The 24,243-nt window shown below is 45.3% G+C and overlaps 2 protein-coding genes across 6 annotated transcripts in view; one reads left to right on the top strand and one right to left on the bottom strand.

Moving 5' to 3' along the window:
* The first annotated feature begins 136 nt into the window (after positions 1-136).
* On the top strand, positions 137-12,351 carry E4F1 (E4F transcription factor 1). The gene is made up of 14 exons (XM_081170853.1): positions 137-392; positions 1,481-1,605; positions 2,202-2,302; positions 3,244-3,445; positions 4,041-4,161; positions 4,509-4,661; positions 6,124-6,290; positions 7,047-7,274; positions 7,523-7,622; positions 8,144-8,361; positions 8,915-9,113; positions 9,624-9,784; positions 10,136-10,198; positions 11,437-12,351. The coding sequence occupies exons 1-14, from the start codon at positions 224-226 to the stop codon at positions 11,788-11,790; spliced, it is 2,361 nt and encodes a 786-aa protein (XP_081026979.1). The 5' UTR covers positions 137-223; the 3' UTR covers positions 11,791-12,351.
* ZDHHC4 (zDHHC palmitoyltransferase 4) overlaps positions 12,236-24,243 on the bottom strand; it is a 34,279-nt gene continuing 22,271 nt past the window's right edge. Inside the window, exons 1-7 of one of the 5 annotated variants that reach the window (XM_081170909.1) lie at positions 21,298-21,492; positions 19,623-19,751; positions 18,541-18,614; positions 17,111-17,289; positions 15,883-16,008; positions 14,315-14,559; positions 12,236-13,394 (exon numbers count right to left, since the gene is read on the bottom strand). In XM_081170909.1, the coding sequence (XP_081027035.1) occupies positions 13,122-13,394; positions 14,315-14,559; positions 15,883-16,008; positions 17,111-17,289; positions 18,541-18,614; positions 19,623-19,751; positions 21,298-21,477 (1,206 nt within the window). In that variant the 5' untranslated portion in view covers positions 21,478-21,492 and the 3' untranslated portion in view covers positions 12,236-13,121. The other 4 variants (XM_081170913.1, XM_081170911.1, XM_081170912.1 and 1 more) reach the window with 4 other exon arrangements.

The following is a 24,243-nucleotide window of genomic DNA, read 5'->3' as shown; positions in this document are numbered from 1 at the left end:
GTCCGCATTTGCCAGGTTTCTATTGGCCTAGCCGAAATAGAGCCTTTCCGCCCTTGCTCCTCATTGGCTGCGGCGCCGTGGTGGCTCTGCCCACTTCAGGTGAGCTGAGGAGAGGAAACCCCGAGCTTCGCCTCAATTGGCAAAAGTTCGGGCTTTGCGGCCCCGCCCCGTGGCGGCGCCGGGCTCGTTGTTATGACGACACGGCCGTAAAGCCGCCATCTTGATGGTTGCGGCGCCTTGCGACATGGAGGCCGCGATGGCAACGAGCGCTGGGCCGGCGGGGCTTACGGCAGTTGGGCCACGGGGACAGGAGTGTGCGGCTGAGGCGGTCTCCGGCGCGAACCAAGGGCCCGCCGCCTTCCTCAGTCTCCCGGCGCCTTTCGGTGAAGAAGGTACCGGCTTGGCAGGCAGGCAGGGATGGGGGGGAGGGGAGGGGTCTCTTACTCTGTAAAGTAATGTTCCTCCCGAGGAGGAAGGGGTGCCCGTGGTTCCCTCAGCTCTTTGCGCAGCCCGCTCTTGGGCTTGTCGATGCAGCAGCTCGTTAAGCCACCCAATAAAGGCGAAGGTCCAATACGATGGGAGAGTGGAGGCCTTTCTCTTCTGAGAATTACGGTGTCGCGCCTGCGCTCCTCCTGCTTTGGAGCGAGGAATGGCAAGCGTGGGACTCACTTGCAGGCAAAAAGTTGGTTGAGCCTCGGGGAAAGGGTGCCACGCAGCCTCCTGTCGGGTTCCTTGATTCCAGCCTCTACAACTCTCAGAACTACTACTCTCATGAGCCTCAGTCAACGTGGCCAAGCTTGGGGTTGATGGGAGTTGTAGTCCAAGACATCTGGAGGGTGGCAGGTCTGCGAAAGCCGCATTGAGCTTTCAGAGTCTATATCCCTGAAGTTTCACTTCTTTTTAATCTAACCCAACACCTGCTCTTTTAAACCGCAGCCTGGATGAGAATGATCAGGAACACTGCTTCTGCTAATGTGCCAGAGTCAGGAAAGAAACATGACAGACTTGTTTCTTAGCCAGAGTTGCTCAGTTGTAAAATAGCTCCTGCCTACATCTTTTCTCTGAGAAAGCATGTATTTCATGGTCACATTTAAGAGAGGACAGTGGAAGTGCCGGGAATGGGGATTTCAGCAGTGTAACGTGCAAGCTGTTGTATTGAAATTCTCTTCTACACAGCTTTTTAGGGTGCAGGAGCTCTGCCCCTTTTTGCACTTGACCCTTATTAAGCATTGCAAAATCATGTTCAAATCTTAATCAATGTTAAATTCTTCTCAGCTTGTTTTTTACATTTACTGGATGCGTTTATGTCAAGGTGTGTTCTCAAGCTATCCTATCAATGCTTAGGTAACAATTTGTACAACTTCCTATCATATAATGACCAATATAAGCTAGAAACCAGCTGGTCTGAACGCTTTGTCTTTAAATAGTCTTGTTATTCCATCTGAAGATGGTGACAGTTTTCTTATCCTTTGAATTTTAGATGAAGATGACAGGCACAAGTGTGGTCGGTGCCAGTCTGAGTTCACTTCTTTGGAAGAATTTGTACAGCACAAATTACAAAAGCTTTGCCAGAGGCAACAAGATACTACAGCAGTAACAACCCCGGCAAGTTTCCTGAAGCAGGATGTGGGGAAGGCGATGGCTGGATTCTTTTCTAGCCCTGAGACTGCTTGCTAGGACAAGTTTTCTCATTGAGGGCAGTGGGTGGGGGAAAGTATGACAATATTGCTCTAGTAGTTTTGGGTAATTCCTGGATGGGTTTGAGGGAGGCTTAGGTGTGATGCCTGGAAAATTCACAGAGATGTCTTTTTTAAGTCCTACTGCAAGAGTGGCAGGGTAAGTCAACTGACTACTGTTGAAATCAGTAGTAGGAAACCTCTGGCCAGTGCGCCTAATTGGGCCTGGCATGGGTCCTAGTTTGACTTGTGAGACCATTTCCCCCAAAGCACTCCTCCACACCTCATGTCAGGTTTTAAGGCATCTAAGAACATGATTCCAAAGGAACCACTGAACCTCAAAAGGAGTTCCCAGGTGTTCCTTTGCAAGCAGCACTTGATTGGTGCAGACAACAAACCTCCATCACTTTGGGGAAGAATGAATAAAGTGTGAGCAGAGAAATATTTTTAATTTTGCATCTCTCACTGTTTGGCTATAACTATTGCAATATGCATTCTTTTACTAAAACTCAGTTTGCTGCACAGGTCATTTCATCTGTTGAAGAGCCTATAACCGTAGCTCATATAGTTGCAGAAGCTTCTCCAATAACAGAAGAAATCAGCAACACAGCTGCAATACTAGGTAGGTTCACCAAACTTTCTGAGGTATTTTGAGTGTGTCAATAAACTTGTAGAAAGTACATAAAGATGAATCAAACAGTATAAGCTTGAATTCCATAATCCTTTGACAAACCCCCCTAATAAAAGTTCTTAAGTAACCTTTTCATGCATAGCGTGTCATAGGGATAGGTAGCTGGTGAAAGAACAGCAAAAAGATTGTAGGAGTAAACAATTCTCACAACACAGGAAAATGCAGTGTTGTTGCTCAGGGACCCAAGCTGTTTAACTCTAATAATTAACCTGGGGTTTGATGAAGTAGCAAAGTTTCCAGATGAAACCAAATTATGCAGGATGGTGAAAATCGAAGCAAACAATGAGAAATGTGATAGGCTCTCCAAACCAGGTGAACAGGCAGCAGAACGGCAAATGAGGTTCAATGTAAGCTGAGTGCAAACTGAGGCACATAAGTTAAGAGAATAGCAAAGAGAACCCCAAGTTCTGGGTGCAGTGAACTGGCTGTCCAGGAAAGAGAATTTGGGGTTGTGAGGAATAACTTAGTAAAACTATCAAATGCGCTTGCAGTGAAAAAGTGAAAAAATTATGCAAGACAGTATTATGACAAGGATCAAAATGGTCATTGTCATAAGACCTTTATGCAGACTTTGATAGTTTGTATGGTTTGATAGTACAGTGGTACCTCGGGTCAAGTACTTAATTCATTCCGGAGGTCCGTTCTTAACCTGAAACTGTTCTTAACCTGAAGCACCACTTTAGCTAATGGGGCCTCCTGCTGATGCCGCGCCGCCGGAGCACAATTTCTGTTCTCATCCTGAAGCAAAGTTCTTAACCCGAGGTACTATTTCTGGGTTAGCGGAGTCTGTAACCTGAAGCGTATGCAACCCGAAGCATATGTAACCTGAGGTACCATTGTATCTGGTTTACTGTGTGGTGTTCTGGTTGCAGGTAGTGGGCACATCAAAGAAGTCATTGTAGCCGGAGACCATGTATTTGAAAGCCCAAATGGCCACATTGATGGTGACACTGGAGAGGGGCAGGACAGTCCTGAAGGCCCAGAAGAAGGGGCCTCCATGGAGCTCATCAAAGTTAAGCTGCTGGTTAATAAAGAAGGCCGATACGTCTGTGAACTATGCCACAAGACATTCAAAACGGTATGTTTGAAGTTTGTACCAGATCGTATAAGATAGTGCTCGACAAATAAGAAGAGATTTGCATTTATTTATTGATTGATTTATAGATTTATTTATTCATAGCATTTGGGTGGCTTGCAATAGACAAGTAAAAAACTCGAATCTGAATACAAGTAAAATGTTGCCAAACCTTTAGAATTGAAACCAGATTTTAACTTTTATGTACACTGCATCATTTTTGCCTATACAGTTGTACCTCGGAAGTCAAACGCCTTGTGAGTTGAATGTTTTGGCTCCCAAATGGTGCAAACTCGGAAGTGATTGTTGTGGTTTGTGAACGTTCTTTGGAACATGAACGTCTGTTGCGGCTTCCAATGGGCTGCAGGAGCTTCCTGCAGCCCAATGGAAGCTGTGCCTTGGTTCCTGAATGTTTTGGAAGTCGAACAGACTTCCAGAATGGATTCCGTTCGACTTCCGAGGTATGACTGTGTGTTTGTTTTTGTGTGTGAATATATGTGTGTGCTTGTGTAGCTACAGCTTGAAATTCTCCATTGGTTAAAACAGGTGATCTGTGTGCCTGGCAGCATCACCAATAGTTCCTTTCTCCTTGCTCCAGGCCAGCATCCTCAAAGCTCACATGATAACTCACAGCAGCAGGAAGGATTATGAGTGTAAGATATGTGGGACATCTTTCAGGACCAAGGGCTCGCTGATCAGACACCATCGTCGTCATACAGGTGAGAGGACAGATTGGTTAGTTATAAAATCCATGATGGTGCTATGTGTGTAGAAAACCCCTCAGTGCTTGTTGGTGTATAATGATTGAGTCAGAACGGACAAACCCCCTCTGCTGGCGACAGTGGAAGGCATGAGAGCCATGCACTAAGGCTCCAGTTTGCTAGCACAGCCAAAAGGATGCTACTGTGGATGCTATGAAAGTAACATCCCATCGGGATCCAGTCTTGTCATCCCCATCTGCTTTCTTTTCTGAGAGAAGCAGAAGAGGGAAAATTTCATAGCTGGAGTCCATGGGCCATTTTCTTCCATGTCATAATTCTTGTCTTTTACTTCTCAACCTGTTAAGATGAGCGTCCTTACAAGTGCAAGAAATGTGGGAAAAGCTTCCGAGAGTCAGGAGCCTTGACCCGGCACCTGAAATCCTTGACTCCTTGTACTGAGAAAACCCGCTTCAATATGAACAAGGAAATAGTTGTGAGCAAAGAGGATTTAGCAGCAGGTCAGTGAAAAGACCAGCAGCTTGCCCTGCTATTTGTACAGTTTTGCTGTCTTTCATTGAAAGTATTCTCTGTTGGTCCAAAGCAAGATACAGCTCGTGTTTATGGCAGATCTAATAATAATAATAATAATAATAATAATAATTTTTATTTATACCCCGCCCTCCCCAGCCAAGGCCGGGCTCAGAGCGGCTTACAAGCAATAATAAAAACAAATTGAATGATTACAACTTAAAAGACAAAATTAAAATACAACATTAAAATATTGAAACATTAAAATATTAAAATGTAGCCTCATCGCAGGAGGAGAAGGAAAGGAAAAAAAAAAAAGAGAGGGAGGGAATCAAATTGGCTCCAAGCCAAAGGCCAGGCGGAACAACTCTGTCTTACAGGCCCTGCAGAAAGAAATCAGATCCTGCAGGGCCCTGGTCTCATGAGGCAGAGCGTTCCACCAGGCCGGAGCCAGAGTTGAAAAGGCCCTGGCTCTGGTTGAAGCCAATCTAACTTCCTTAGGGCCCGGGACCACTAGGGTGTTGCTATTTATGGACCTTGAGGCTCTCTGTGGGGCATACCAGGAGAGGCGGTCCCATAGGTATGAGGGTCCTAGGCCGTGAAGGGCTTTAAAGGTCAAAAGCAGCACCTTAAATCTGACCCTGTACTCTACCGGGAGCCAGTGCAGTTTGAAAAGCACTGGGTGAATATGCTCCCATGGCAGAGACCCCGTGAGGAGCCTCGCTGAAGCATTCTGCACCCGCTGGAGTTTCTGGGACAGCTTCAAGGGCAGCCCTGCGTAGAGCGAATTACAATAGTCAAGCCTGGAGATGACCGTCACATGGATCACTGTGGCCAGGTCGGGGCGGGAAAGGTAAGGGACCAACTTCTTGATGTGGCAAAGGTGGAAAAATGTCGCCTTGGCTGTTGCTGTAACTTGCGCATCCATGGAAAGGGAGGCGTCAAGGATTACACCCAAACTCTTAACGGAAGGCAATGGCACTAATTGGGCCCCCGCAAGAGAAGGGAGTTGGTCTCTCATCCCCATGCCATCCCAACCCAGCCATAGGACCTCTGTCTTTGAAGGATCTAGAAGGCAGTTGAGTAAGGTGGGACATTTCTGACCTCGCGTGTGGGGTGTCCTCTGTGACTTTGCCTCTGTTTTCTGAGAGGCCTTTTCTTGTTGAGTAGCATGGTGGCAAAACAACCAGGCCCTGAATACAGAAATCTAAATCTTGCCTCTAGGAGGCCTTAGGCATTCCGCAATCCGCAACATGCCTACTTTAAATAGCTGCTTGTAAACAAGATGGTGTTTGAAGTACTTCAGCAATTTGAAAGCATCATGTAAATGCAGAAATATTGCAAACAGAGGAAATTGCTTTGGATACTGGGGGAAGAGAAGACCTCAAAGTGGGAAGTTGTATTTGGGAGCTAGGCTGCTTGCTGAGACTCCTGTTTGCTGCTTTTTTGAAGGGTCAAATGACTCCACTGTAGAGGCTGTTCCCTCGCTAGCAGCTCAGTCTGTGGAGTCCCCTCCTGTGATTCATTTAGTGACGGATGCAAAAGGGAATGTCCTCCATGAAGTTCACGTCCAGGTGCAGGAACTCCCAATCACAGAGGAGAAATTGTTGGGCCAAGAGGTTAGTGCCACCCATGATGAGGGGAAGGTTGGCATTTGGCTTAGACTAGAGACCCACACTAATTTCCAGCTATGGGTTTGGCATGATGAGACAACATGCCTGACCAGTCTCAAGGGGCCAGGTGGAAAGAAAATTCTAAAGAAGTATTGCTTTGAAATCTTGGAGGTGATACGTTTACCTGGAAAATTTCAAGCCCAACACAAGGCATCAAAACTCAAAGCTCATCTGCAAGAAAGCAAGCAGTTCTAAATAATGTCTCCCTCTTTAGAAATTTGAGAACTTTTGGTGCGCTCTGCACAGGCACCTGAGATCTGAGATGCTGAGGGATCCATGAGATCAGTTTGCTAACAGTTTGGTTTTTCTGTTTAAGAGTGGGTCTCAAATTGTAAGATGGGCCACTACTGAGTGTGTGTAAGTAAAATTGCAGAGGGTAAAAAAGATTCTGTAGCGAGCAGGCCCAGTGGTAGGGGTTTAATGTTGCTTCCTCAAAAATGGCTATTCTAACTAAATTGCAGAGAGGCAAGGAATATCTAGGAGTTAAATCCCAATCTAGACCTTGCATAGGGCATTCTCTGGGAGTCATTTGCATTTTCTGATGGGTTGTGGGGCCCGGGAGAAGAGATGCCAGTGGTTTCCTGAGTTCAAAAGGCTGAAGAATGCTGGCTTAAGAGAGAGCTTTTAGCAACTTCTGGGGCTAAAACAACTGGCCTCTACTTTGCAGTTAACTGCCCTGCATCTGTCCCTGGTTTTCTTTAGCCTTCAAATCCTGAGGATCTGCCCCCTGAGGGAGATGACAATGAGAACTTGCTGAGGGAAGCCATGAGGAATTCTGGGATTGTGATAGAACAGGTGTCCATGGAGGAGGCGAGCAAATCAGATGAAGCCAGTGAGGTGACTGGTGCAGAGGAGTCAAAGAATGAAGAGGTGGAGATGCCCGAGAAGCTGTGTGGGGAGCAGTACGTGAAGATTGAGCAAGCAGAAAATGTAAGTTTGTCAGGGTGGCTGCTTTTCCTGTATTTAGGATAACTCACTCTCCTGAAGTCAGGTTTGGCTGATGCATGACAACAGGCCTTGGTGGTGTGCAGCTGTTTATGGGTTAACTCATGAGCTGGGCCCCCTTTTGCTGCCTTCAGTGCTGCTTTAACAGTGGCATATGCTGCCTTTCAAATAGGATATCCCGATTCAAGGTTTTGCAATGTCAAGTACTTATGCTGCCCCCCTCTGTCTCATAGCCAGATGCAGATGCGACTGATGAGGGCCAGGTGTGCCCCTACTGCAGTGAAGTCTTCCGGGAACACAGCTCCCTTGACCAGCACATCAGCAGACATTTTGGTAAGGGGACATCTTGTTGTATCTAGTCAAGGTATCCATGGACAAATTGCTTCCTTGTACAGCCATAAAGTTTTATCAGGCTGCAGCTGGGTGGCTTTCCAAGGCATGCAAATAATTTATTTTCTCTGTTAGATTGGTGCACATTGCTGCAAGATACCATAAAACTAAAAATAGTTTGAATGCCTCAGAATTGCTGAGAAATTATTTACTCAGTAGCAAAAATGGTAGATGTCTCAATTATTTAGCTGAGTATTGCAGATACTGGCTTTAAGTTTAGCTTCTGTATGCGGGTTAGTCTTTGAGCAAAGGTCAACCCCGAGATCTCTGGCTAAATCAGCCTCACGCCTGAGGCACCTGTCATCTTTGCTACGAACAGAAAATTTATGGGCAGTTCCTCTGCGGCTATGAAAGCAGTTTCTTCTTTGATATTCTACCGCCTTGCATTTTCAAATGTCATAAATACTGGACATTCTGCCTGCTCCAATCCTCTTTTTGTGTGAAACTTCCCACCCCTTGCCCAGACTACAAACCTTTCCCATGTGAAGAGTGTGGCAAAGGATTCACCAAGGGCTACTTGCTGAAAAAACACCAGGAAGTGCATGTGAACGAGCGGCGGTTCCGTTGTGGGGATTGCGGCAAGCTGTACAAAACAATTGCGCATGTGAAGGGACACAGGAGGGTTCACTCTGATGAGCGGCCATATCCTTGCCCTAAATGTGGCAAGAGATACAAGACGAAGGTAGGAGCCCCACATCTTCTGGGACTTGTTCTTTGATGCGAACCTGGTTAAGCCCCAGGGCCGCATTCCCTTTTAGGTGACTTTTGGAGGGCCATGTGCCAGTAGGGAAAAGTGGGCAGAGCAATTTTACCTTGGCATTAGCACTCAAAGTGACTGGGAGACTTGTGAGGAGCATTGCTTTCCATTTTGCCCGAAGCACACTAGTGCTTCTCTAGAGTTCTCTGAGTGTCCCGAAAGTGCTCAAATGAAAATTTCTGAGCACTGCTGAAGGATTTTGCTGGGCTTTGTGCCAAAAGATGGGTGGTTTATTTTTCTTTGGCAGCAAGTCTGCCTCCAGTGCCTTGGAGTCACCTGTCCTTTATTTAAAAAACAGCTCTTGGCAGACAAGCAGCTTTGTTGAAATGCTCAAAGTGAAGCAGACGATTTTAAAAAAAATACTTTTAAGAGTGGTGTGCGATGGATAATGCTTCTGTCTGCTCAGGAGGTCCAGTGTAGGAGGTTTGCTGCATTTGTCTATGTTCACTCATGGCTTCCATGCTCTCCTGTCCTGCAGAATGCCCAGCAGGTGCATTTTCGGACACACCTCAATGACAAACCATACGTCTGCCAATTCTGCAGTCAGGGATTTCGGGAAAAGGGTTCCCTGGTGCGCCACATCCGCCACCACACAGGGGAGAAGCCCTTCAAATGTTACAAATGTGGCCGTGGTTTTGCAGAGCATGGCACCCTCAACAGGCACCTGAGGACCAAAGGTAAGGGACCTGTCTCTTTTCATGTAAAATGCAAGCTGGAGCCAAGGACAACATGTGCTAGCTTCTAGAATAGGAGAAGCTTTTTGGCAACCCCATCGCCCACCATTTCTGTAGAGTGCTATAACATTTAGTGGCCAAGAGGTTGGGAAACAGGTGCAGAATCTTCCTGGTGAAGTTTCTAGAGGTCAAAATATTGGTTGATCTTTTGATCTGTGGTGGTGGGGAGAACTGGATTTCTTGTAGTGGCTGAGTATTTGTTTAAAAGCATGTATAAGTGTCTTAATATTTTAAAATATTATATAATAGTTCATTGCTCCCTGAACAAATAATCCAGAATAAGGAAACAAGCTATATTTGCAAACAATGGGGCCAAGAATTTGGCAATCCTTGGCACAGAAGGGTGGTTTTTTTTACAGAGGATATTTTGATAAGAGACTTGAGCATGTCAGGATTGAATATGTATACAGAAATTATTTTAATTTGACAAGAGTTACCTTATCTGTCACCTAGGTGGCTGTTTGCTTGCTTTGAAAGAAGCTGAAGAAGAAGCAGTGTCGGAGGAAGGTCAGTCTGCTGACAATTTAGCTGCAACAGTCATTTCTGAAGATCCTCCTACAGTCCTCGTGGAGTTCTCTTCGGTGGTGGCAGATACGCAAGAGTACATAATTGAGGTAGCTGAGCAGCACTGAGGGAGAATCTCTTGGAGAAAACCAAGTTTTCCTACACTGCAGGGTGGTTTTCAGTTGTGGTTTGTCCAGGGGCAGTGAGAGCCAGACTGTAATCTGTCAAGCGCTTCTGAATAGAATATGCCAGGCTTCACCAGCCCAGTTCATTCTATTTTTGAACCATTTTCATGAGCACCAGCATCCTATGGCTGTGCTAGCTGAGCCTGAGAGGTAGAGCAGAAGGTATGTTGTGGATTGTTCCTGGAGCAAAGAGCATTCCTGAGGACATTGTCTGCATGTGATTACACTGCAAAGTTAAGTTCCTGCTTTAGGGGAAATCTGTGTTCTCTCTTTTAGACAGCTACTGAAGAGATGGAAACCACGGAAGCTGCTGAAATCATAGAAGGGACAAGGCATGAGGTAGGTTGCTCTCCCTGAAGAGGTTCCTTACAATCTTTGCTACTAAAATCTTTAAAGCTTGAAGTGATTAATTCATTGATAAAATTACCAAGAGACATCTTTGTAGCAAACACACACACACAAAAGACTAGGTAGCCTGTTTGTTTAATAGCTTCTTGGGTGGGAGAGTGGATCTAGGAAGCTGCTTTCTACCGGGTCTGCCCTCCAGGATCTAGGGCAGAAAAAGGTCTTTGCCATCCACCAGGGATTGAACCTGAGGTTTTCTGTATGCAACACAGGTGCTCTGTGTCCACTTCCCAAAGTTCTACAACCCCTTTCAGAGAGGAGAACCTCCCCAGTTCCTGGCACTGAGAAAGAAGAGCAAGTGGTTTGGTCTTAAAGCGACTCCGATTTTAAAGCAAGAGCCATTGCCGAACTCTGTATTTTCTCTTCTCTTCCCCACCCTTTATCTTTGGACTCTTCACACCCCATCTGTTAGTTTGCTGGAGGAGGGAAGAACTTGCTAGTTTGGAGCTGGACAGCATGTCAGATTTGTGTCCACTTATATATTCCTTTGATGCGGGTGGCGCTGTGGGTTAAACCACAGAGCCTAGGACTTGCCGATCAGAAGGTCGGCGGTTCGAATTCCCATGACTGGGTGAGCTCCCATAGCTCGGTCCCTGCTCCTGCCAACCTAGCAGTTCGAAAGCACCTCAAAGTGCAAGTAGATAAATAGGTACCACTCCGGTGGGAAGGTAAACAGCGTTTCCGTGCGCTGCTCTTGTTTGCCAGAAGTGGCTTAGTCATGCTGGCCACATGACCCGGAAGCTGTATGCCGGCTCCCTCGGCCAATAAAGCGAGATGAGCGCTGCAACGCCAGAGTCGGTCATGACTGGACCTAATGGTCAGGGGTCCCTTTACCTTTACCTAGATATTCCTTTGCACTTTATAGAATAGGTGAAAGGAACTAACATTTATTCATTGTCAAGCAGTTGACATACCCCGTCCCTTAGGGCTTTTTGGCTCCATGGTTTTTGTTTCTTTCTCTCTGGACACATTTTTAAAAGAGTGGCTGTGCTGGCTAGGAGTTGTATTCTGAAACATTTGGAGGGCCCCACATTGAGGAATGCGGCTGTTCATGAAAATGTACGCCACGCTTGTCATCCTCTGTTGGACTCAAACTACATGTGCAGCAACTCTGATACAGTGTGTGCAAATCTGGCTTTGAATCATTTGTGTATTTCCTTCCTTCCATGCAGGTGGACAGTCACATCATGAAAGTAGTTCAGCAGATCGTCAACCAAGCAAATTCTGGCCATCAGATAATTGTCCAGAATGTCACTGTGGCAGAAAGTTCTGCCTTGACACCTGACGGCACAGACGCAGACACAATTGCCATAGCAACTCCCGAGAGTCTCACAGAGCAGGTTGCCATGACGCTGGCTTCAGCCATTGGTGAAGGAGCAGTGTTGACCACAGAGGGAAGCAGCGAGGCTGAAGAGGCAACGGTGACAATGGTGGCATCCGAAGACATTGAAATAATGGAGCACACGGGGGAGTTTGTGATTGCCACCCAGGAGGAGGAAGTGGAGGTTCAGACTGTTATAGTCTAGACCAGGGGAAAGAGAGCCATATCTGCATTCAATCTCTGGAGGCTGCCCCGTGGGTGGTCTTCAGCACTGTGGAAAATGTCACATGGGCCTGGGGCACTCTGGTGGTGCCAAAGGGCTTGATGACTAGTGTCCTCATAGCACTTGTGCTCAGCTGCTGCTTGTTGAAATCAGGCAGTGATGGAGCGAAGCACTTTAATATTAGCTTAGTGGGAGGAGAAAAAATGGATGGTGGGGGGATTTGCAGGGAAATTAAACTATGCCATGCAACCAGAGGCCTCCTTTCTGGGGCACCTACTTGCCTTTCATATGTTAGTCCATATAAGGCATGGAATGTAAGCTATTCATAATGGACGCAAACTTTAAAGAAAAGTTTGAAAATGCTTTACTATACAGGAAAACAGGTTATCTTAATATCCTGCAACTGCTACATAAAGGCCACAATGTACATTTTGTAACCATGTAACATTTAATTGCTTATTGTACAGTTTGTAAGTGTTTTTAAAATACATAATTTTCTACAAAATTCTGATGTAATAAAAAGAGAGCTATTATTAGATGAAAGCTGGTTATTTGTTTTTTGTTCTGGTAAAAAGTAGCTGTCACTTCTCTTATCCTACAGAGTAAATGTAATCCAGCAGGTCTCTCTTGAAATGAATGTTAGTTGTGCAAAATCAGTCAGTAGCCTTAGATTATTCCAGGTAACAAGTTTCTAGTTCTCATGATTGGAAACTAGGGTAGTGCCTAAGGTCTCAAGAAGCAAGCAGGGGCTTAGGGCTCCTAAGCAGAATCATAGAATTGGAAGGGACCATAAGGATCATCTATAGTCCAACCATCTGAAGTGCAGTATTCTAGAGGTTAGTTCCTTGCCCCTATCACAAACTGCAGCTTCAGCTTCCATTTCAGGCAGACACTAGCAGTAAACAGGTATGGTTACTTCAGTTGCACTGGTAAGTTGGGGCTTGCTTGCAAGGCCGACTCAACAGTTAAGGTCAGGAGTCACTAATCTTTGGGGGCCAGTAGGCACATTTGGAGATGGCTGCCACTTCCAAGAGCACGGGTGGAGGACCACTATATCCAGTTCTGCCAGCCACTGAAGGATAGGCTGAGACAGTGCAAAAAGGAAGTGCACAAAAAGAGCAAACACCCTCTCTGAGCATTGTGATGAGAACTAAGATCTTTCACAGGCCCTGTAAGAGGTAGGTAGTGTCCGGCACACTCGATGCCCATGGGCACCACATTGACTACCCTTGCAGCAGATTAATTTTGCCTGGGACTTCTGTGCTGAGATTAAAAATTTAAGATTTATACAGTCCACTGCTGTCAATGGCAACTCATCTTTGCTTTTTTTCAGGGCTCATAATTGGCTTAAGAATTTCTGTGATGTTGCCCTGGATGCCTCTAGAATAAATATTTTTGTAACCCCTCTGCCTGGTGTCGTCCTCTGAGGATGAACATTTATATCTTGCTGACTTGAACCACTCATTGCTTGTCTGGTTGGTCAGGATCAGATACAGAGTAAAACAAAAATAGGAGCCCAGTACAATTGAAAGGACAACAACAAAGCCCAGCATGAACACGATCCTGGGGAAGGTCAGGAAAAGATGCTGCGAAGAGAAAAATACCCAGCTGGAGTCAAAATGCACAAAGAATAGCCTAAGCCCCCTGTCCTGGTGGTTCATGTGCCTACTTCTTCCTTCAATGGTAGACAGCTTGTCAATACTGCACTTTGATCAATGCAATCAGTAAGTTTGCATCTTGAATAATTCGAAATTTTAGTAAATTCTTTTACTTGATAGTAAAAGAAAAGCTAAATTCAAATTACTAAGAAAACCCAGACTAACCATAGTTCCTCTGATCACCATACAATACGCACGTGTCTTTTGAATTTAGTACCAGTGGCCCTTATAACAAAGAAAGACAAAGGCACATCTAAGTTAGCTTTGTAAAACAACTATTCTCAAGAAGGTGCATACTATTAAGTTTCTTGGGTGGTATCCATCTGAACAGTTTCACTACTGCTAGCATTTTTGACTGCACAATGGAATCCCACCCCCATGCATCCCCTATATTTGTTCTGGGGGTCACCCCAAGCCTTAAGCTTTAGGGAGTAGGTGGGGAAAAGAAGTTCCACTGTGCATCCAAAGTGCTTGCGACAAGTGGAACTGTTTAGCTGGATCCCACCCCTTGATAATAAAAGCACATCAATTTAACGCCAATGTCAGAAAGGCATATTTAGTCTCTAAATTAATGATTATTTTGATTAAATTACATTCAGGCTTTGAAATCTATTCTGCAGATCAGGAGAAGTAAGACCCTTTCTGCAAAAGCTTGCACATCAGTAAATCTGTTCCCTTCAAGGGAGTCCACAGCTACATACAGATGAAGGCATCAGACATTAAGGGTTGTATCCAACTAAACACTGCTCGGAGCAGGCCCACTGAAATTACTGGTCCATTAATTTCAACAGGGCTACTCTGAGCAGGATTTAGTTGGGTACAGCCCACATCATTTTGTCAACTTTTACCTGAATAAGGAAGAAGGCATCAATTGGGTGCTCCTGGCCTTGGTCATCTGTGTAATACCCCTGCATCATATTTGACAGAAGGACCACCTGGATGAGGAAAGTGGCTGTTAAGACTGCGATTGAAACAGCCATGGAGGTCAAGGTAAGGAGATAGAGCAGGAAGTATCTGATGTTGAAGGCACCAATGCAATTGTTGACCCAGACACAGTGGTGATCAAAACGATGCACGCAGCTGTTGCACACACCTGATCAAAGCCAGAAGAAAGGTCATGATGTTCTGGTTATCGAGAAACCAACCCATAACCCTCCTGAGTTTAAAACATACCAGTTAAAACAAACAAATGAAAAACCAGGCATACGCTATTAGCATGCTGGGTCACTCCTAATAGCCCCATTGTTCAAAGGGGAAGGTGGGCGAATGAGTGGAGGGAAAGAAAGCAGCAAACCAAATAAAAGATTTTTGACCCAATTTGACCACATGTGGCAGGTCTCCTGGTGCAAAATCTCTTCTGAAGAGGCCTCCAGCAATGCACAGGGTGAGAGCAGAGCTAAAGGCAGATGGGGGAGGGGGTGTTTGACATTTTAAAAAGGTAGGGCCACCAGGCAGGCTGAGGCAACTGTCTCAGGTGGCAGAATCCAAGGGGCACATCTGTGATTATGGCAGCTTCTGGGTTGTAGGGGGAATTTCACGAGATCCCTGCGAGATTACGCAGAGGCCTCTCTTAAGCAAGGCAGCTGGGGTCTGGGGAAGGTCATGTGAGGCCCCTGCACGATTTCGTAAGGCTCTCACTGGAACCAGAGCCCTCAACTGTGTGACCTCTGTAAGCAGGGCTTCAGTGGACATGGTAAGTGGGGGGTGGGCAGCACAAATGCAGGGTGCTACCTTCTTGGCAAAATGGGATGGGTCAACCTAGAAAAAGGACACAGTGGATATAAGGAGTTTAGGGCCAGAGCAGAAACAGCTGCCAGGATGAGCAATCCCTTTTAATCCTAGAAGGTCCCAAAATACAAATTTAACAAATAAATAAATTACTAAAAATACATTAACATCCTGCTTTTCAACACAAATGTTCTCAAGAGTGCTTTACAACACAACTTGAACAGAATAATAACAATAAACAAAAACGGTAACCAAAAGTTCTGTCAAGACTCATCAATTATTACATGATGACAAAGCAGGCAAGAGATAGCCATCTGCTCCGGCAAGACAGGCAAAGTAAGTGGAAATGGAGTGACAGGAGTGGTGTTTAACAATCCTATGTCATGTGACCAGCCCATCCTTGGGACTGGCCTTATCCCATGGTTGAACTTGGGACCACCTACACACCATCCAGAGAAGACCAGGGGGAAGAGTTTCCATCCTGTGCCAAAAGGACATTAACTGGTGTCAGGTGAGCCTCTTTTGGGAAAGAGTTCAAGGGCTGAAACACCACCACAAAGAAGGCCCCGTCTCCAGCCGCTACCTGCCTCACTGCCCATGATGGTGGGACCCATTAAATGGACATCCTCCAAGGCAGATCTTGGCACACATATACAGTCACGTGGGAATAATTATAATATAAACTCACCACAGTGCTTGGATCGGGCAGGTTTCCTCACTTTGCAAGTGGAGCACTCAACCCCTTTCTCAAACATCACACCGTCATAGGCATATGCATGGAGGAACAGCACCTGGTTGGATTTGGTTATGGTACCTGGACCGGGAAAGGAAGTAGCAAATGGTGTCTTGTTGCTAGGATTCTTTCCTGACATCCGATTTCAAATTCCAGCGAATATAATAATTTGGCCTGCTACATCAGCCCAAAGGGGGTCCACCTAAGTCAGCATCCTGTTCTTAATCGTGCCCCAATGGGAAGCCCAAAAGTAGGACCTGAGTGCAAAAGCAGCAACTTTCTCCAGTTGTGCTCTCCGGCAACTGGCATTCTAAGGTATAACAAACTCTGACACCAGAGGCAGTATGCAGCCATCCGTAGCCACTTATATCCTTAGTATTCTCCACAAATTTGTCTAATTCCCGTTTTAAGCCACCCAAGACCTGTGGGAGCAAATAATGTAGTTTAACTGCTTGGTGAAGGCATAATAGTGCTTGCACATGTTGGTGAGACTCTCCAAAACCCAGGAGACAGGTTGTGACTGCTGCAATTCTCACATTTGAGAAAGAAGACAATTGGCTGGGCCATAAAGCTCGGCACATAGCAAAAGGATGGTGCCCAAAGGGTGACCGACTATGAAGCAAAACTGAAAGGAGGAAATAACTGGAAAGTAATGTACACAAGATAAGTGAACTGAACTAAAAGAGCGGTACTGTGAAGGAACTTCCCTGCAGGGGGGGAAATTACCTAGTCTGCATGTTCCAGAGAGGTGCCTGCTTTGGCCATCCAAAGATAACTCAATGGGAAGGAGGTAGTCATGCATCCTTGGTGTATGTGTGTATAGAGCAGCCTTTGCCAACCTGGTGCCTTGTATGGACTACAATTCCCATCAACCAGCTGTGCTGCCTGGGTGTCCAAAGCATCTGGAGGGACCAGTTGGCAAAAGTTGGCATAAACGGTATGGGTAGGGCACCAGCCAAAACTCTAATCTAGCTGCAGAATCTACCCAACTGAAGCTTTTTGTAAGGTCACAGAGCAACTGAAGAAGAATGCTCATTTCTTTGTATTCCCAGGTTTTATAACGGGGGTCTTATATTAACTGGAAGCAGGCATAGGTTCATCACCTCATCTGCTGAAATCATGACCATTTATGGGGTACTTCCCCGCTGCCCAAGAGTTACAATTGCAGGGGAAGCAGTCTTACCTGGGTTAGTCTTGGAGCACAGAATGAAGAAACCTATGTTCACAGCCAAGAGTAGGTAAGGGAGGAAGAGGAAGTGACTGCTGAACTCCAGCTCCTGACAATAGCCAAACACTTCCCAGGAATATTCCCCGTAAACCAAAGCTTCCAAGAGCAAGTGCAGGACCACAAATGTACAGTTTCTGCAGCAAAAAGAAAAGAGGTGTGTAAGGGTAAGCTAGACTCCCACTCGGAAATATATCAGGCTTGTGATATTTTGCACTGGATATTGCTGCATAAGGTGTTTTAGAGGTGAAGAGTAACTGTCCTCAGAGAAACCTAAAAGCCAAATTAAGCTATTGGTCTCCTAACTGGTCCTGTTTTGAAAACAACTGTAATAAAAGAAATAAAGCTGCCATCCTAAACAGACTTGAGAGTAATCCCCATTAAACACACTTCCAAATAAATATGCACAGGATTGTACAATAAGACTACCTCTTTACCCTTTGTCAGCCTTGCTGTTTCTCTTGAGCTGGATGAAATCAGTGACATTCTGAATGCAGAAACTTTAATCCAACCAGGAAATAAAGCAAAAATACCTGCATTTGCTAAATTGGAGTAAAAGCAACAGTGAAGTCCTGTAGATATATCACATTACTAAATCATTTGCTCACTCTTATTTGTCTCTGCCTCCCATTATCTTGATAGTTCCTTCTTGTGTGTCACTTTCTGTATGTAACCCAAAACATAATGCCTTCATCAATAATTTGCATTACCATGTTTTCTTTTTAATTAAAATATATTTTTGCTGGGATGCCACTCCATTTCCTTGAATGGTGAAGCGGATGCCATTACGCACCCAGTCTTGGCAACAAAACAGTCACCCAGATAAAAAAGGGAGGTTTCTCCATCTCCAAGGGTTACCCAAGATATACAGAAAAATCATGGCTTAAAACAGACTTGTCTAACCTGGTGCCCTTCAGATGGTTCCAACTACAACTCCCAGCAGCCCCAACCAGCATGGCCATCAGTGCACAACAGAGAACCAGGAATGTAGAAGACCTGCTGCATTCTTAGAAAGCACAGGGAAGCCATCTTCGGAAGCTGTTCTACAAAGCTATGGCAATTCAAAGAGTTTCTACACTATGACTTTAGGGATGTAATACTTTGTGTCTTAATGTGGAAGTGAGCCTCCTTAGAAAAGGCAACTGATAGGCACCATAGAAATACACACCTCCTTCCTCTTGCCTTTGATATCTGAGATGTATGTTTTTGTGACTCACCCTATTCTCATGTCTGTGGCTTGTTTTAAATTGTTTTAACATTGCACCCTGGAACCTTATGGTAATAAATTGAAATGATAATTTTAAAAGTGACATAAATAAAACGAAAATGTTAGTGCTAACAACCAGACAGGCAAGGAAAAGGCACAAAAGAAGGGGTAGAAGCAGTACCGTTTATGGAAGAGTCCATGAAGCACCCAATGAGCAGCTCCTTGGACTTGGGATGGGACTATACGCAACAGCACCTATATCACAGAAGACAAAGGGGGAGGGAGGATTTTTTTTTAAAGGGGGAAATAAAACATCCCCAATCATTGAGTTTTTTACATTCTTGGGGCGACAGAGTAAGTGCTACATGGACAGAATCCAGCTGCATTTCTTAACTGATTCTTGACACTGGAAGAATTCAGAAACTGTTTATTTGGCATGAAGGTCTAGTTCTCAAACTGGTTTTGAGGGTGAACCACTTCAGATTGCCAGTGGGGTTCAGAAGACTAAATCTTCCTCCCACAGAAAAGAAAACTCACCCACATATAAAATTAGCTCATAGCAGAGAAGATTGAGCTAGAATTCATCTCCCTAACGTTTGGCTTTCTGTGTGTAAAGATTTTTGTAATTGTATGGAGAAGCCTCCACTCCCATGAGCTCCTTACTTGCACTGTTGAAAGGTACAACCCAGACTCAAGTCTACCCCTTTTGCTGTTTTTAGGAAATGGCATTTGCATCTTCTAAAGAGAATGGAGATGGAGGAGAATTTGTGGTCCTCATGGTGTTGCTGGATTCCAGTTCCCATCATCTGTAACCACAGGTCATGCTCTACCTTTATCTGTTCTTACTGCTGGCTGTTTATGTGCCCATTTGTAGTTATTTTGTGTGTGTGTGTGTGTGTGTGTATTAAATGTAAATTGTTAAATGTAAATAAATAATCACCACTAGTCAATTCTCTTTCACATACAAGTCACGATATCTTTGGCACAGAAAAATGCTTTCGTTCTATCACTAGATTGAAGAGCCAATGATGGATGGGAACACCTGCCTTTACCTGCAATATGGAAGAAGAGGATTGACACACAGACTGAGCATCACCATTTTGTGTAGATGCTCCTCTGGCAGCATGAAATAGAGATTGGTGGGATGGAAGCTGACTTGCCATCATGCTAGAAACCTTGCGGGCAAATTTTAAGTACCACTGTTGGCAAGTGGGCACAGCAGTGGGGTGACAAACTGATGTGATCAGCTTAAACATTCCTTACCTGAGTTATGCAGGTGATAAGCCTTGAGGGGATGCTTTGCTTCCTTCCGGAATAGAAACAAACAAGGAGAATGGTCAGCAGAACCAGAAACACATAGAGGAGGAAGAGGCTCAAGAAGTCCATCCTGCCCTACAAAATCCAAAAAGCAGCTGATTAAAGAGGAGCCAATTCCAACAGGGAAAAAGTGCAGGGAACCCCCACAAATATACCACCAAAGAAAGGCTGTATCTAACAGTCCAGGAACAAGCTTTGTACCTGCTCCCTGCCCACTTGCCTCACCCATTGTGTGCCAAGGTTTGGCGCTGATCTCTTGGTTTGCCAATTCATAGCTTCCCATAAAACATGCCAGGATATTGGCCTCTAAGCTGGGTGTGTGAGCAGGTGGACCTATTTCTTGGATCAGGATATGAACATAAGGAAAGTCTGCTGGATCAAGTCAATGGCCCATCCTGTTCTCAACTGCAGCCAAACAGATATCCCAATGGGAAACCCACAAGCAGGATTCAAGAACACTCTTCCATCCTGTGGTTTCCACCTACTGGTATTCAGAAGCATTACTGCCTCTAACTGTGGAAGCAGAGCATAGTCATTGTGACTAGTAGTCATCAATAGCCTTGTCCTCCCTGAATTTGTCTGATTCCTTTTGCCTGTCCTGAATCTCCCAACCTCCAGCTTTCTTGCATGTCCCCACTGAGTTCCAGTTTTATGACTGAGAGAAGCAGGCAAACTCCCTCCTCACCTTCTCCACACCTTCAGGCACCGTTTCATCCTGTTCCCCCTCCCAATGTTGTATGTCTTGTTTTAGCGCAGGGCATGGGGAATAGCTGTGCCCAAATGGCACTATTACAGGTGCCACAGAATACTTCTCCCCCACTGGTAAGAACTCAATTTTTTAGAGCAGCAGCACCTACACTTTTGACTTTGGCTGATTAAAATTCTACAGCAATTGTAGAATGAATATTATATTGTTTTGTGGTTTTTACTTTAACTATCTGTGTTTTTATCTTGTATTTTTATCTTGTGAACCGCCTAAGGTCTTTTGATGAAGGGCGGTATCTAAATCTAATAAATTAAAAAATAACAATAAACTCTGAACTTTGAAACTCTGCCTATTCATATCACAAGGGCACCTTCACAGCACTCTTTTCAGCACCTGCTAAATACATTCTTGTTTAGACAAGCCTACTCAGATAGGGTAAAAGATAACATTTCAAAGGTCTTAAATTATGGTTAGTAATTTCTGATTTTATGGGGTTTTTTTGGTAAACCGCTTGGAGGTTCGTTCGTTTTCACAATCCAGTTGTGTATAAATTTTACAAAATACTGCATATAAATAACGCCCATTAGCCCACCCAGCATGGCCAATGCTCAGGGATGATGGGACTTGGGAGACTGCAGGCTCCTTGGGGCAGAGCCCGTCTTCCCACATGTTTGATGCCTGAAGGAGGGCTGTGGGGGGTTTCCTCTTTGCTTGGCGGAAGGGGCAGATCCGGCGCCAGAACACAGCCCGCCCCGCTCCCGCTCAACCCACCCCCCTTAAGAGCTACATGCAACGGCCTTCAAGTGGGGAGACTAGCAGAGCGACCCCCGCCCCATCCATTGAAGCAGAGTTGCCGGGGTTGGGGAAGGCGCGTTGCCTGGCAACAGCGCCAGAAGCAGGCCGTTTTTCGCTCACGTGACTCCAAGTTAGGGCGCCGCCATGACGGAGCCGGATGCGGGCGGAGAACGGCGAGTCCTTTCCTAGAGCGCCGGAAGCCTCACGGCGCGACTTAATGAGGAAGGGCGTGTTACCACGGAAACGCGAGTGCGGCCAGCAATGACGCCAGGGACCCAAGGAGTGCTGCGGTCGCGTCATGGCCCCGCCCCTTTCCGGCCCGGCCCCTCTTAATTCGGATTAAGTCGACGGGGTAGCTGACGCCCTAAAGTTCCTCTTCTGGCGTGATTTAGGTTTGCTAGCTGGCTTTCCTAATCTGGGACCACGGAGGGAGGCCATAACTGCTCCAGATTAAGTGATGCAGGCAGTGTCTGAGTGTCACGCCTCTCTCATGGCCTGCATAACTGGGGTGGGGCGAGGGGGCTTGGTCGGTTCATTTATTTAATAAAATTTATACATTGCTTTATTATTATTTTTAAAAAACAAAAACCTCAAAATGCCTTACAAAAAAGATAGCATAATGAAATTGTCAATAAGAATTAACAATAATTTAGCACTTTTGAATACAGTTAAAATAACACTTCAGATAGTAAAAACAACAACAACGATTTTATTATTTATACCACAGCCCATCTGGCTGGGTTTTCCTAGCCACTCTGGCCGGCTTAAAAACATAATAAAAACACCCATCCTTAAAAACTTCCCTAAACAGGGCTGCCTTCAGATGTCTTCTAAAAGTCAGATAGTTTGTATTTCCTTGACATCCGAAGGGAGGGTGTTCCACAGGGAGGGCGTCACTACTGAGATTAAAACTCGCATCAATTTTCTAAATGGGCTTATCTGAACAATAATGTTTGTAGTAGGCACTGAAAAGAGCATAGTGAAGTCTCCTGCCTGATATCAATGGGTGCCCACTAGAGCTCTTCCCTCATTGTCACATCCATACCAGTTCCCAGGATTCTTTGGGTGAAGCCATGTACTTTAAATGTATAGCGTGGATCTAAGTCATGGGTAGGCAGACTAAGGCCCAGGGGCTGGATCTGGCCTAATCACCTTCTAAATCCGGCCCACAGACAGTCCAGTAATCAGTGTGTTTTTACATGTGTAGAATGTGTCCTTTTATTTAAAATGCATCTGGGTTATTTGTGGGGCATAGGAATTCGTTCATTTCCCCCCCCTTCAAAATATAGTCTGGCCCCCCACAAGGTCACAGGGACAGTGGACCGGCCACCTGCTGAAAAAGTTTGCTGACCTCTGATCTGAGTTTTAGAAGCTCGTGATACAGTTTATTCACAGCACAGAAGAACAGAAAAATGAATAGTAGTTCCATATGGCTGAGGAAGATTGAAGCCTTCTCCAGTATTCCTGCAGCTCACTGTGGGTAATTGGATCAGCCTCTAGCCCTGGGGCTTTCCCAATAAATCCTTTTCTAATGGTGAAGGCTGGATTTAGATCTTGGACTCCCTGACCCTACACAAATCGCTTAATGCTGGCTGCAAATATTTGATTTCTGTTTATGGGACATAATGGAAATCTCTTTGAGGGGTCAAGATAAGGACAGAGACAAAAGTGAATGGGAAAGCTCTGTAGAAAAGTAGCTCTTTCCATGGCACCCGTTCACTTGCATTTCAGCTTCCTCAGCCTGGTGCCCTCTAGATGTGTTGGGCTACAACTCCCATCAGGCCCAACCAGCATGGCACTGAGTTACAGGAAGCTGACGTAGAGGATATGTGGCCATCTGATGGATGTTGTTGTAGTCCAAAATGCTTTGAGGGCACCAGATTGGGGGAGGCTGGATTGGAGTCTTGGGATTGTTATGTCAAACCTCAGTCACGGTGCATTTGTATATCACCGTTCCAATCTCAACTATTCTGACGCCTGCTGCAAGTGCACCTCTGCCAGGAATGGAACATCCAATACACTCTTGCCTTGCCTTGCATATGACTTTAACTCTCAGAAGATGGAGGAAGGAGTAAGACAGAGGTGCCATACACCCGGAATTTCTTGGACATACCATGGATACGTCCATCAAAAATAGTGTCCAGGCAGAATTTTCAAAAAGTGGCAAAAACACCTGGGAAAATCTGGACACATAGCAGCCCATATCGGAAGTGTTGATTTTTTGGATCTGCAGCCCTGGACACAGAGTCATTCATAAGCCCTTGTTGGGTTTGGTTAGTCAACTGGCTGTGGGGGTCACCTAACAGCAGTGTTCTCCGGCCCCTGTTTTACCATCTTGTAAACAAGAATATAAGAGGAGACTTTTTATAATATAACTTTATTGAGCTTACCTTTGTTGAAAGAACACCAGCTCTAACAAATGTGTATCTGAGATTGCCTGTTGCTGCTTCTTAGCTTGAAGGGTTCAAGCCAATCCTGAATTTGTAGCAGCAGCATGCACACATCATCTCTGGGTTCAGCATCTACCCCATATATGCTCTGTTAAGGAAAATTCTGGGTTGAGAGACTACTCAACAGCGCAGCTCAACGGGGTACAAGTCCCCCGTGGATCCATGTGGTCAGTAAAAGGAGGAAATTCCAGCCAAGCAATTTGGAGCAAAACAGCAGTCCGTAGACTTAGATCCTTTATTGTTGCGCAACAGGTTCAACAGCAGCGAGTGAAACCAGAGCATGAGGTGACATTGACTTTTAAAATTTTCCTACCATATCCCAGAATACAGTTCTCACAGCATCATCAATATATCATTGCTACATCATTAACATGTCACAAAAGGGGAAGGTTACACAAGATTAGCATAGGCAAACATGTCTTACAGGTTTTACCCACCACCCAAAAGTACAACAGAACTTCCTTTGCATGTCTGGAGCCTGAGGCAAGTCTGGTGATGAGATTTGGCTTCCAATGAGCCCAGCAATTGTCACCTCTGGACATTTCCTGGGGTAGGAGGTTTGTATACATGTCTTCAATCTTGGGGAGGTGGCAGGGGAAAGAGTCCTTTTTCCAAG

The sequence above is a fragment of the Podarcis bocagei genome (assembly GCF_964188305.1).
Source record: "Podarcis bocagei genome assembly, chromosome: 14".
In the NCBI taxonomy this organism is placed as follows: Eukaryota; Metazoa; Chordata; class Lepidosauria; order Squamata; family Lacertidae; genus Podarcis; species Podarcis bocagei.
This window is presented reverse-complemented; position numbering and strand designations above follow the sequence as displayed.

What these genes read in the sequence shown, in the direction of transcription:
- E4F1 (XM_081170853.1), top strand. Translation starts at nt 224, where the DNA reads ATGGTTGCGGCGCCTTGCGACATGGAGGCCGCGATGGCAACGAGCGCT. An exon ending in GCCACAAGACATTCAAAACG is followed by an intron (nt 3,446 to 4,040) that starts GTATGTTTGAAG and finishes TCCTTGCTCCAG; the next exon opens with GCCAGCATCCTCAAAGCTCA. An exon ending in AGATTGAGCAAGCAGAAAAT is followed by an intron (nt 7,275 to 7,522) that starts GTAAGTTTGTCA and finishes TCTGTCTCATAG; the next exon opens with CCAGATGCAGATGCGACTGA.